General features: G+C 45.2%; 1 protein-coding gene across 1 annotated transcript; it reads left to right on the forward strand.

The window, feature by feature from the left end:
• The first annotated feature begins 5,705 nt into the window (after window positions 1-5,705).
• Window positions 5,706-9,597, forward strand: cbln4 (cerebellin 4 precursor). Its single transcript, XM_068339557.1, has 3 exons — window positions 5,706-6,237; window positions 7,512-7,628; window positions 8,338-9,597. The coding sequence occupies exons 1-3, from the start codon at window positions 5,827-5,829 to the stop codon at window positions 8,533-8,535; spliced, it is 726 nt and encodes a 241-aa protein (XP_068195658.1). The 5' UTR covers window positions 5,706-5,826; the 3' UTR covers window positions 8,536-9,597.
• The last annotated feature ends 4,907 nt before the right edge of the window (window positions 9,598-14,504 follow it).

Below are 14,504 nucleotides of genomic sequence, written 5' to 3' on the forward strand. Positions count from 1 at the left end.
AAGAGAAGGCTTTAGAAACACAAACACTATACAGCATCCAAAGCTGTTTAAGTCAATCCACTGGACTTTAAGAAAGTTCTTGAAGAGCTGAAGAAGTCTCTTGGATGAGAGACGAAACGTCTTCGAGAACTTTCCTAAAGTCCGGTGGATTGACTTAAACAGCTTTGGATAACCATGACCTGGATGACTGAGAACCTACACAGACACTATAGAGCATCGTCCTGACGGAGGGTTCAGGTTAGGGTTCAGGTTGGAGTTCACGTTAGGGTTAGTCTATCTATGTCCTGATGGAAGTTTGGGGTTAGTGTTCAGGTTCAGGTTCGGGTGAGGTGGTTGGTACTAGGATTAGGGGTTAAATTTAGGATTAGGAGTTAGTGTTAGGATTGGAGTTGGGGTTAGGGTTCAGGTTCCGGTTAAGGGGTTAGGGATAGTCATCAACCTGATGGAGAGTTAAGGTAAGTCATCGTCCTGTCAAAGGTCAGCTTAAAAAAAACAACAACAGTCCATCACCGTTGGCTCCGCCTACTGCTGATGAAGATCTGGGCGGAGTCGAATAACCAGCAGAGAATCTTTCCTCGCTAACAACAGACTGTCTGTTTTGTCCCAGCTAAGCGCTGATAATATCATATTTACAGTTTGTTGCTCTGCCTCCACCAGGAAATAAAGATGCCAAAACTGTTGAGTCAAACTCCAACAATCTCTCCTCAGAGAAAATGTGAAATATCACGATGAAGGACGGCGTCCACGTGGTCACTGACTGACAGCTCCTTCCTGTAATTGGCTCATGCCTCTGGCCTGTTTATTGCACTAGAACCTGGTAGATGCACGACTCTGGATTTATGTACAATTAGTGTAAACATAGATCAGATATTTTCTTGGGGATGACTAAAAGAACTCATTATGCAGGACGCATCTGTCCGACGTGATCAACGCGTTGCGAGTAGAGAACAAACTCTCCTTTCGGCTGCTAATTAAATTCCATACAGATGCGTTCTTTTTCTGGAGACCCGGTGAGAGATCCGAATGTCTCCTTCCTTTTGTTCCATCCCTTTGACATTAAATGGCACAGAACTATCACAGGAGTAATTACTGCATATAAAATATTAATATATCTGTGTCTTTGTGAGGATGGGTTCTGCAGCAACTCGTACGACCCTGAAACCCACTGCGACCAACAGATGAGAAAAGACCCTGAAGTCAGGGACAAACAGGCCTCAGAGGTCAGAGGTTGTGCTGGTTCTGCTGCTAGCAGCCAATCAAACACTCTCTTCATGAGCTCATCTGTTGTCAGCAAGGTGATCGACTAATCAATGCCAGAAAAGAAACACAAGCGCAACCACAGAAAGTCGAGCATTCTGTTACTACGGCAACAATATCATCATCATCACCTCCCATCCTCCCAACCATTGCTAATGAGCTGCTCCTCTCCACCTGTCCTCCTGAAAGCTCCCGGTGCCAATTCCAGGAGATATCTTTGAAGTTCCTGCACTGCAGCGATCGTACTCTTCATCTAGTATCTCCCAATGACTTTTGGTGGACCCGGTTGCTCTGGTGCTGGATGTTTGACCACTGGGGACACGCCTGGTCTGCCAGAGTAACAGGCCAACCTCAGGTCAGGTACCAACTGGTTCAACCTGGGGTCATATGTCAACAGGTCCCACCTTGGGTCAGGCACCAACTGGTCCAACCTTGGGTCAGGCACCAACTGGTCCAACCTTGGGTCAGGCACCAACTGGTCCCACCTTGGGTCAGGCACCAACTGGTCCCACCTTGGGTCAGGTACCAACTGGTCCAACCTGGGGTCAGGTATCAATTGGTCCAACCTGGGGTCAGGTACCAACTGATCCAAACTCGGGTCAGGCACCTACTGGTCCAACCTCAGGTAAGTTACCAAGTGGTCCAATCTAAGGTCACACGTCAACAGATCCCATCTTGGGTCAGGTACCAACTGATCCAACCTGGAGTCAGGTATACCAACCGTGACAGTTGGAAAACACTTGTTTCCTGCAACAAGAGTATTTTTTTTTTGGCACATCACGCCACCTCTCAGCTCTGAAAGCTGTATCGCCATGGAAACATATTGATATGCACAACATTAGACACAGAACCATTTGTCAGAGCCGGGTGGTGATACAAATCTCACAAGATGGCAGCGATTCATTTTGTGGTTTTCATAATAATTACGGTTGGATTGACGCCCACAAAAACAGTCTCTGATGATTTTAGTCGGGTTTTTATATTTCTATTTAGGGGGTGGGAAAATATCAACTCCAAATATCCAATAAATTCTCTTCCATTAGATTTGAGTAGATATTTAATAGCTTTAAACTGACAGATCAATACTAAATCCCTTTGAACTGATCCAGCAATGATTTAATTACCTAGAACAGAGACTAGATTTTATTGCCAGTTTTTTTTTTTTGCAGCTGAACGTGTCTCACAGGTCAGTCTTTATGCGTGGAACACCGATGTCAGGTTCACTTCCATTAGTTTCTGGCGGTTTTAATTTTCTTCCACTTCGCAGGCGACGATCCGCCGTCGTTCGGATCAAAGGACTTTGTCATGTGAACGTTTCTCACGCAACCAGGACTCAGGCGTGTTTTAGTTTTAGGGAACGGAGCAGACGATTCAAAGGCGACGGCTCAAACGCGGTGTCCGAGTTTATCTCTGTTCAACCGCCAGCAGTGACGTCTTTTAACCCAGTGGTGGAACCACATTTCAGTCATTGATTCATTGCTTCATCCATCCATCCATACATTTCTTATTGCTTATCTGCACCCAGCATGCATCACTGGGCAGCTTCAGTTAATCAAGACATGAATTATTGTTTTGACAATTGTTCATTAGTGAAATTAAATGTTTATGTGTGAATGTAATCAACTTTATTAATCCCGTAGGAAATTGTTAGTCCACTATCACACACTGGTTGTTAGTCACATGCATATATATAGTGAGTACAGGGAAGTACAAGTACAAGTACAAGGGAAGAATTTGGAAAGGCAAAGTTTATAATTTTGTATCGCGTGTTTCTGAAAAACTGGCTTAAAATATTTTTCTACTTTTTTACTTCAGTCAGGAAAGACAGATGAAAGTTTACTGCAGCAGATGAGATGAGATTATCAAATAAGATGAGAAGACATCAACCCTGAGCAACAGCCACGCCTACTGTATGTGGTGGTGACGGCTAATGACTCTGCTGAGGCTGACGGCGATGGGAGGTGGGAACAGAGAGAACCACAATAAGGGGGTGTCAGTCTACTGCTGGACACATGAGAACGGATGATGTACTTCCGCCAGAGAACCAATACAGCTAGTCCTCAACCTACCAACACAATTGGGTCTGAGAGTTTGTTCATAAGTTAAATTGTTTGTAAGTCCTTATTTACGAAATTTCAATCTATAATCACCATTTAAGGTCATTTAAATGTCATCACTACTCTAAATAGAAATTACTATTCCTTACGATTTACCAGAAACAATTACAGGACATAAAAACAACACATAAATGAAAAAAAAAATACTGTAGTACTGTACTGTAGTACTGTAATGTAACTAACATCTCTACCTCTTTGGGGGTGTAGAGGCTAATCCAAGTTTTAACCCACTTAGTTATTCCACAATACTGATGTGAATGATGTGCAGACACACTTCCTGGTCATCAAAAGTCTGACGTGTCCCTTTACTGTAATATTTTTAAATTTTATACTGTTTATATTTTTAGTTATAGTTTAGTATATAAGTCCTGTTAGTGCTGCATGTGCCTGTCTGTTAGTGTAATGTATGTCTTGTGGTATGTCCTGTGATGTCAGTGTTTCCTTTTCTCCTGGTGTTTATCCAGTATTATTTGTTAAGTAATGCCTGAGCAGTGGATATATGCAATTTCCTCCGGGATTAATAAAGTATCTATCTATCTATCTATCTATCTATCTATCTATCTATCTATGTTTGATTACTCTGTTATATTTCCATTAACTTTCTCAGATAACTTGACAAATTGTTAACATCAAATAGGAAACATCCAGTGTTACGTGGTGACAGTTTTTGTACAGGTAGTCTATAGTCTGCATTAATTCTGTCACTTTCAACCTGATCCAAATTGTCTTCGGTCTTGAATTTGGTGAACATAACATAAAAACAACATAAAAACATTGTGTGTTTGTTCCCTTTTCAGAAGGGAACAATAAAAGGAGATAAAAGGAGGGAACACTGCAGATGACACACAAACGCGAAAGACGAAAACACCAAATGAAGTCTGACATCACAGCAAAATGTTCACGTACTCTGATATTTATTAGTTATTTTGACATGACGTGAAATCTGAATCTACGAGGCGTTCATGTTACGCTGCTCTGCGTGGGATACGGCAGAAAGGACATGGTGGTACATGGTTGTTCATAGATCTGATGTTCATATCTTGAGGACTACTTGTAATTGAATACATGAGTAATAGACTACTTTAACCGGATTTCTCAATTTTTTTCTTTTCTATCATTTTTTTTCTCCTTCCTATTGATGAATTGTAGGAATTTTGTGAATTTGTTTCTAATCATGAAACAAATTGTGACACGATTCTGACAAAGCTTGACTTGAATTAAAAAGAGAAATGCTTTATTCAGACTTCACCCACCATGGAGGACTAATTAACTGTGACACCTTTTACAGTTAACATTTTGTCTGGCCTTGGCCGCCTCCAGATTCTGTTCTGTTTCCTGTGTGGGAATGAACCCGTCTCTGACATCATCAGCAGTTTAATCCCCAGCAATGACTCGTAAAATTGTCCTCATAATCTCTCCAAACTGCTTCAGAACTCGTCTCTTTCCTTGCAGTTCCCATCGATTCGGCTCGCTGCTGTTGAAGCTGAAGAGTCATCTGGGTTCAGAGCTGGAGGGGGCCAACATGTGTGGGCCTGAGGAGGGACCAGGACGGATCTGGACTGGGGGGGAGCTGCTGGGGCAACGTCCTCACGCATCTATTCGTCTTGCTGATCACAGGTGAAATGTTACAAGGAGATAAGTGAATATTTATAGAAAACTCCTTCAGATGAGGGGAGGAAAAGTTTGCAAACTTTAACGAGATGACGTTTTGCTGGAAAGTGGGCAAAGACGGGATGACGTCATCAAAACAATCGCATGAAGATTAAAAGGTGTGAGAGTCGGGCCCGGATGATGTTCAGCCCACCTGTGCAAAGAGCAGTGATGAGTCACCGCGTTCCGGGGAGGGCAGGGTGGACAGATGTGTGGTGAGCAGCAAACAACAGCAACCCACCCCCACCCCACCACCCCACCACCCCCACCCGGACCCATGTTCAAGACATTTCCAGCTCCTTAATTCCGCATCGGTGCCCAAAATCCTCCGCGTCCCGATTCCCGGTTTGACGTTTTATTCCTCTATCCGGAGAAAAACAAAACAACCCTCGACGTTTCTCTCATGAACAAAAGCTGGAATAAAGTCAGATGCGTGCATTTAAGTTTCCCTGAGAACCACGGAGATGTTGGCCCCCGGCTCATCACGCAGGGACGTTTAATTATAACTTCTGTGCTTCACGCGTGTGTGCGTAAAGTGGATGTCGGGGCGCGCACACACGCAAGCACATCACTGCGGGGAGAGCTGCGGTCAGACGCGTTCTCCGGAGTAGGAGTGAGGGCTATGGACGATCTATCAGCTGCTTCACCCCTCCGATCGGATCAGTCCTGTCCAACCCGATCCACACATGGTGCACCTGGTCTCACTCTCACCCGGACATGATGCGCGGAGGCAGCAGTCGGTGATCTCTGCGTTTTCTTTGCTTGCAAACGTTTAGATTTCACTCTTTTCATCCGGCTATGGATGTGGAACATCAGTGGACTCAGTGAGAGAAGCGTCAGACGCGTCTGCGACGGGGGAGACCAGCGGAGGGACTCGCGAAACTTGCGCGGTGCAGGAGACGGTCTCTCTTTTTCCCCGAATCGGCGCCGTCACAGCGAGACAGTCATGGTGAACTCCCTCATACTAGTGCTCAGCTGGACTGTGTTCTCTGAGATGGCCAGAGCTCAGAACGACACGGAGCCCATAGTCCTGGAGGGGAAATGCCTGGTGGTGTGCGACTCTAACCCGACCGCGGACTGGAAGGCTTCGTCCTCTCCGCTCGGCATCTCGGTGCGCGCCGCCAACTCCAAGGTGGCTTTCTCTGCAGTCCGGAGCAACAACCACGAACCGTCGGAGATGAGCAACAAGACGAGGATTATCTACTTCGATCAGGTGAAAAACATTTTTTTTTTTTTTTTGGGATCACCTCTGTTTGGGGCCACTTTTGCCGAGATTCACCTGTTTGTCTCCTTGGGAGGGAGGGGGGGTGGACTTGATGCAGAACATTTCTGCGCTAAAGTGCTGCTGCGCCCCAGAGGCGGACTTGGCTGCTGGAGTCAGAGCTGGATCTCGTCTGGTTTGGGGGTTGTGGGGGGGGGGGGGGGGGGGGGCGTCCTGCAGACCAAACATGCATTCATACCCCGACATGCGTCCAGCGGCGGTCCTAGAACCTTTGGTTGGGGGTGGGGGGTGGGGGGGCTCATAGCTTTTTTTGTCTTTGTTTTTATTCCGTTTCCAGGAGGTTCATGTTCAGCTGTCACATGGTAGCAGGATGGAGTCCCACTCAAGGGGGGGTTGGAGGTTGGATTGTGCAAAAAAAAAAAAAGCATCAGGATGAATGGCCGTTTGGGGGCCCCCCCTTTCTCAGTTGTTCTTGAGGGGCCCTGAACATTGGTCCCCGCAGAGCCTGGCCTTCACAGACGCACAAATCAGGCAAACACAAAAGTAAGAGGACGTGATTAGTCACAGGGGGTGGGCAGAGGAAGGTGTAACGACACCTCTCAGCTGATGTGCTGCTCTAACGTTACATAACGGGAGTTTTTCCTCTGCAGCTGAGATGATTGCTTCACACGCTGGTGTTCTGAAAGCTGCATCCGTCAAAGGTCCTGAACACCTCAGGCCCGGGAGTCTTTATTTAACGGGAGGACTTGAGCTCCTGCTGGTGCAGACGGGAAACGTCTGCGTCCTCCATCAGTCATGACCCGCAGAAACAAATGTTTCCATTCTAATGTAAATGCTTCACGTCTAATGTGACTGCGGGGGGCTTCAAACCTTTCCCCAGACTGTGCTGAGTTCTCCTGGCTGTCAGATGCAGGATTGATCACTGACAGCGAGCAAAGAGAGGGAGTATTTATATAGAAATACTTTAAAAATCCATCGGGTGATGAAGCAGGAGCTCCGTTCCTTCAGTCAAACGAGGAGTAAAAATCCCCCAAAGTAGAATTATTCTTTAAAAGCTGCTGATGAGATTAAATTTCCATCAAGCGTCATTTTGATGTCTTGTGCGGAAAGTTAAATAGTGGGTTCAATTCCATTGAGAAGAATTTAATTATGGGATGAGCGTTTGTGACGTTTGAGCCTGGCAGCAGTAAAGACGACTTCCACGTTTGGTTCCCGAACCCACTGCTTCATCCACACCTGTGCTTCATTGTCTTCTTCTCTCACAGGTTCTGGTGAACATCGGAAACTACTTCACCTTCGAATCCGTTTTTTTGTCCCCCAGAAAAGGAATCTACAGTTTCAACTTCCACGTCATTAAAGTGTACCAGAGCCAGACCATACAGGTACCGGTCCGTTTCACACCGGAGCGGAACATCATCTTCAGGGAGGGCCAGGATTTAATCTGGACCCTCCCTTTAAAACTTACCACCCCTCCTTTTCGTCGGTCATTATTTCTGCATTTATCTTGAAATTTTTCTTTAAAAGGAATTTTACATTTGAAATAGCGACTTCCTTTGGGTCACAAATGATCACTTATTTATTTTTCATAACCTCCCCAACTTCAAATATTCCGTTTGTACTTTTTTAACGTTTGAATCTCGGGTCTTTTTGAGGGCGTTACATTTATGTGGTTTGCATGTTACACGATTGAACTGATTCACTGTTTGTGTTTATGTGTATTTTGATATTTTAAAGACTTTTAAAAGACTTTTTATAAAGATATGTCACTAAAAACAAGAAGACGATAACATCTCAAATATAAATTAGAAATATACAAAAAAAAAAAAAAAAAGATGGTGCACCAGAAAAGTATCAGGGGGACCTTTTCAGTCTTTATAGAAGAATTAAACAAATAAAAAGTGATTAGATTTGATAGCGTATTTATATTATTGTGATAATACCGTCTTGGATGAGATCATGTAACTCCTCCCTCTTATTATCCGATCGTTAGCGGCTCATTAGCATTTAGATTCTATGGAGGTGTGGCTAAAATAATAGGTTTAAAGGAGCGTTTTCCTTCCTCTCCCTTTGCTAATCGTTCTGTCTGTCCAGGTCAACCTGATGCTGAACGGAAAACCGGTGATTTCTGCCTTCGCCGGCGACAAAGACGTAACTCGTGAGGCGGCAACCAACGGCGTTCTGCTCTACCTGGAAAAAGAGGACAAAGTGTACCTGAAGTTGGAGAAGGGGAACCTGGTGGGCGGGTGGCAGTACTCCACATTCTCTGGCTTTCTTGTGTTCCCTCTGTAAAAAAAAAAAAAAAAAAAAAAAAAAGACGATGAGCTTTCTGACTTCTTCATCACGTGTCGTCGCCGTATCATCTAAAAAAACATGCTGCTGTGTCTGTTGGATCTTTCCCAAGAAATATGATGGATGGAAAAGGATTGGAACCGAGACAAAGTCAGGCTTTGGACGTGTTTGGCACCGGGTCCTCGTCCGGATGAAGACGTTCCCAATCACCGCTCCATGTTCCCGTCATCATCAAGTACTTCTCAAACCCTGACTTGATGGAATATGTTCAGTATATCGTTTTTTCATGGCAAGTGTTGCGTTGAAGTACATTGCGTGCTACTTGTGAGACTTGTTATCACCAAAGTATCACATCGTGAAGAACGTCTGTTGAGTTCCAGGGTGAGTCGGTCAAAGGAGAGACAGGAGCGGCGTTTACAGATGAATATGGATTACTAGACGGCCTAGAGGGTTCACAATACCCTCGACCCTCGGGGAAAAAAAAAAAGATGTATCTGCAAACTGACTGAAAATGGCGGGAAAGCACCAACAAGAGACTTTGGGAATGAAAAGGAGACCACACGACAGGAAACGACCGTTAAAAGATTCAAAATGACCACAGGTCAATTAAAAAAAAACCCAGAAATCTACGACAACGAGATGGAAAAAGATCACAAAGCAAAGGAACGCACAAAAAGACCTCGACGAATGTGTAGAGATGCTGCGAGACGACAGAGAAAGGTAAAAAGAAAACCAATGAACTGACTGCAGAGAGCTGGAAACTGATTTCAAAGATGGTCAGAATGATAAACCCAGTAGGAAGAGAAGCGACAGGAACACGGCGGACCGTCGGTTCTGTTGGGGGATCCAGTGACTGTTGGCTGCCCGTGTTGTTGTGCGTGTTTTAATCCATCCTCACTGCTCTTACGTTGCTTCTGATGAATTCTAGTGGTCGGTTTTGTTTTGCCTGTCCCAACAGTTTTGCTAAAAACTATTTGTTCGTCGGTATATTCTGAGGGAAACGTAATTCTTGCCTGGATTATGGTGTTTTCTACTCTGGTACAAACGTGCTAATGGGTTAGCATCCACAGTCCTGTGTTTTAGGTTTAGGCAACACAAGTGGCCACAATAAAAACCACAATGAACTCATCGACAATCTCGTCTCGACTGCAGTTTCCTTCACGTCTGGGAGGCGTTCTCATTTTACCATTTTCCCAGAGCTGTCACTTTGTTTCACATCCACCTCTCTCACAGTACATTCCGGAGAGACTGATGGGGAGAGGATGGGGATGAGAGGTGAGGTTAAATGTGAGGAGGAGGACCAGACTGTGGCTCTTTCCTTCCCATCACACGGCCAGGTGTCTACGGATGAGGTGACGAGGGGGTGGAGGTGGGGTGCCGATCCTGGCAGCGCTGAAATGATGGCTGACTGACAGCAGGGAGACGAGACATTTAACGCTCCACAGCCTTCCAGTGATTGGCTGGAAGAGAGGATGACAGGCTATGATTGGATGAGGGGAAGCAGAGAGAGCCTTCCCCAAGGCCATGTCCACACGTCGCTGGATCTTTTTGAAACCGCAACTTTTTTTTTTGTCCACGCAGAGAAAAATTTGCGTCGACACAACAGCGTTTCCGAAAAAATCTGCACGTAACTATTAGTGCGTCGATAAGCATCCATCACAGAGTTCTCCACCAGGGGGCAGCGCATCCCAGTCTGACCCAGAACTAGCGTCGTGTCATGAATGAATAAATATATAAACTTTATGACTCATAAAGGAAGAAACCGATGAACAAATGTCCAACTTTCAAGCATGTTTATCAACGCGTCTTTGACGTGGAGCTGTAATACTTCAGAAAATAGCCGGTTTTAACTCCGTCCATTCTGTGTGTACCTGTAGACACGGGTCACACACCCATGACGTCACGGCGGTTTTCTTTGCATGGCCCCGCCCCCCGGATAGAAAAAGTTTCGGTTACAGCGTCCACGCGATAACGCAGACCCGACGTTTTCAAAAAAGTTCAGTTTTGGTCCCTAATATCTGCGTTGTCGTGTGGACGGAAGGCGTAACCGTAAGAAAAGAAGTTGCGTTTTCAAAAAGATCTGGCTACGTGTGGATGGCTAACACCCAAGGCTAACATAGCAGGAAATCCAGACATTGTTAGCATCTAGCGGAAGATTAGCAGTAGCGTTTGTGGAGCAACAAAGAGCTAAAGTGGTATCTGCAGGTTGGAAGCAGGAAAATTAACTGTATTAAGCTAAAACATGCTAATTTGTCAAAAAGTTGACCTGCTGCCAAACGCATAAAAAATGAATCCAAGAAGGATGAAACGATGGTTTTGGTTAAATGTCAAGAAAAAAAAAAAAAAAGCTAAGTGTGTCAAGGGATGGCTGTTTTCCCATTTAACGCGAGAGCTGCTGTTTTCACTGACATTTATTTAAACGCTGCATCCTGGATCAGAACCGTAAAATGTGCTAATGATGCGTTCGCTGGCAGCCGTCTCTCAAACGGTCGTCAGGTAATCATTAAAACGTTTTCCTCTGTTGGTATAAATCTCAATTCAGGAGGCGTGATGTTTTCCTAGAAATCTATTCCTGGAACCACAATGATTTCATTTTCACGGGTTGTTTATGGACCTAAATAAAGTTTATCGGGTTGTTCAGAATAGTACTGGTTCCTAACTCTGACGACTGTTGCTCGGTGTGTGTCTGCAGCGTTTAGACACACACACACACACACACACACACACACACACACACACACACACACACACACACACACACACACACACACACACTCACGGTTTTAACCTCTTATTGGAATCATTATTTCACCCTGAGCTCTGAATCTGCAGCTCAATCCTGAAGCCGTTTATTCCACTGATGGAACGCTCGCCTCTCGCTGACGGCCGTTTGACAGTGATTGATTTGTCGCCGTCGGTGTTATTGGCCTCCTCTCCCGATGCCAGGGCGGCTCTCGGCGGAGCGGTTCTTCATTTTTCAAGTGTGAATAAAAAGGAAAATGTTTGGATGAAAGGCGGGAAAAGGGTCGGCTTGGAGGGTCGGCGCTGGAGTCGTGTCACAACCTCTTCTTAACGGTCGCTAAAGGAAACGCTGCTCACGCTGCAAAAACACACCTGTGTTGAGATTACAGGTGTCAAAACTCTGTGGTGTTGAATGGATTCCGTCCTGAATGTTGTGACTCTACATCAGAAGCTTCCAACGTTCCAATCACTAAATGTCCCAATTCATCTGTTTATCGAGTTATTTAAATGGGAGGGAACAAATCAGATCAATGATAATTAAACATTCCTGAAACATTTCAAGCTCAGTTAAACAAAATGATTATTGATCATTAAGGCGGAGCTACCTTTTCTTTGTGCTGGAGGTGATGCTGATTACGTGTCATGTTGACATGATGGGGTTGATCACATGAACATGTGACCTGCGGCTAAGGCATTGTTCAGACTAGTCGTATATATCCGATTTTTATCCCATACAGATGAACACTCCCGTACCACATGAGATCTGATTTTTGCGGGACGGACTGAAACCACATTCTCGAGGTAGTTTCATATCTGATATGGACAGATTGTCTCAGTCTGAACAGGGCCAACGTGTCTTCTACCTTTGTGCCCTCGTGTCCAAGTAGTGTCAGTGGAAATATAAAAAGATCACTGTACATTCAGTTTTAATCAGACGGGTCTTCTGGACTCTGATGACATATTTTGGTCCCCATTAGCTAAAAAGAAACCCTAAAAGCTACTCGGAAGGAAGGAAGGAAGTGATGTGTCCACAAGCTGATGGTCGGTGAGGCGTTAAAGAGCAGGACAGCAGTCAGTCGTTCAAACGCTTCAAAGATCTTTAATTGTAAATGATTAATGATGGTGACTCATTTCTGTGGATCCCAGGTGGTTTGAATGAAAACACTGGCGACTCATCCCGGTGTGAACCGTTCCAGGATGGACCAGCGGGCTTCTATCAGCCTCTCATCAGAAACCTTGAATTTCCTTGGAATTAAACCTTTAAATTATTCTCGCCCGCTCTCAGATGTAGAGTTCTGACCTGGTGTTAATGAACCTGATCTTGAACCCATCTGCCGCCGGCGGGTTCCTTCGAGCTGCTAGAATGTTTACAAGATGAGAAGAATCCTGCAAGAGAGCGGGTTGAAGCCAACGGCGTGGGGGGGTGGGTGGGGGTTCTGCAGACAGCAAACAGAAGGTCATCACCAGAACCTCACACTCTGGGTTTACGGCATCCGACCTGCGGGATCTGACTGCTGCAGGTGCGTCGTGTTGAATCTCAAACCTAATTCTGACCTTTCTGCTGGCATTTGAAAGAAGAATATTCAGGTGTGATTGAATATATTGTCTCTAAACAGTGCAGCACTTTACGCAGATTGTTTCCAGCACTCAGTCTGAGATATGCAGAACACAGTTCAATTTGATTGCGTCCGCCGGGAGACATAACCCCAGAACTGAATAATAACTCAGCATTAGTCCAAACAAAGCCGAACACGAGGCTTTATCAGGAAAAGAAGCGTCCCCGGTGTGAAAGGAGTCCACCAGACACACTTTGATCTGCATGCGTGAGCAGTTTGCAGTTTGGTTAACTTCACGTAGAGCCGGCTGGACGCCAGGCGGCTAGCTGCTGCTAAGAAGACCCAAACCCGGGTTTGAATGCAGATCTGTGTTTAGATCAAGACCCTGGTTTGAATCCAGACCCAGGTCTTTATCTAGACCTGGTTTTAAATCCAGATCTGGGTTTGAATCCAGACCTGGGTTTATATCCTTACCTGGGTTTTACTTTAGAAGTAGGTTGAAATCTAGACCTGAATTTGAATCCAGATCCGGGTTTGAATACAGATCTAGGTTTAAATCCAGACAGGGGTCATTATCTAGACATGGGTTTGAATCCAGACCCGGGTTTGAATCTAGGATTGGCTTTGAATCCAGACATGGGTTTAAATTCAGACCTGACTGGTTTTGATCTGAGTTTGATGGAGGGATCTGGTCCTGACAGACGGTAACGCTAAACCCTGTAGTGCCACCCAGTAGATTCTATCAAAGACTTGACTGCCGTTCCTTCATCGTCATTCCGACTGGTTCCTCCAACAGCTGCAAACGGACCCTTCAAATATTTAAAGCTGCTCATGGGTCGTGTCTGTTGTCATAAAGTCAAGAGCTGTGGACGACTTTATCTAAATGTTTGGCCGTCGTGATCCACCCTGGAACCAGTTGGACCTGTTAAGGACCTGAGGGGTCAGGTTCTGGACTGGTTCTGTGGGGCGGAGCCAGCCTGGGTCAAAGATCAAGTGCACACCCCAGTGGACCAATCCACAACTAGGCCCGCCCACAACAACTAACACTAACTGTAATAAAGAACTATTCTGATTACGTAAAGGGATTAAACATTCTCTCTTAGCATGTGTGGCTACTTCCTGTTGTCACCGGACTGATGCTGCTACAGTGCAGCAACAGAGTGATGACAGCAGCTCCGTCCTGCTCTCCATAGAGTTTGGAAAATTTACGCTCCAGCAGCTCGAGCGTTCCGTGTTGGGAAGAATTACATGCCAAACAACAGACGGATGTTTTCTGGATTTGTTCCTCGCTCTCTCTGGAGGCGAGATAAAACCACAAAGACACATCTTGATGAAAAATAGAGCTGTGCAGGATAACTGATAGCAGAATAGTGCTGTAGGCTTTCACCCCAGCATATCGGGTGGAGCAGGCGTTAACACCCCCCTCCCAAAAGTACAAGTATTGTTTAAGTTCACGTTCTGCCATTGTCATTAACTGATGTGTTGGTTATTCACGCCTCATACCTCACCTGCGAGGTGGAGAATAACTTTAACAGCGGATAGATCTGTTACGTGAGTAAGTGACACCATGTTAGCGCTATCTAAAGCGAAATACCTCCAACAGAGATGCATTTAGGGACCAATTAAAAAATTGGACCTGAATCAACATATTTTACTTTGGCTTACAGATAC

The sequence above is a fragment of the Antennarius striatus genome, chromosome 2 (assembly GCF_040054535.1).
Source record: "Antennarius striatus isolate MH-2024 chromosome 2, ASM4005453v1, whole genome shotgun sequence".
NCBI classification, from domain to species: Eukaryota; Metazoa; Chordata; class Actinopteri; order Lophiiformes; family Antennariidae; genus Antennarius; species Antennarius striatus.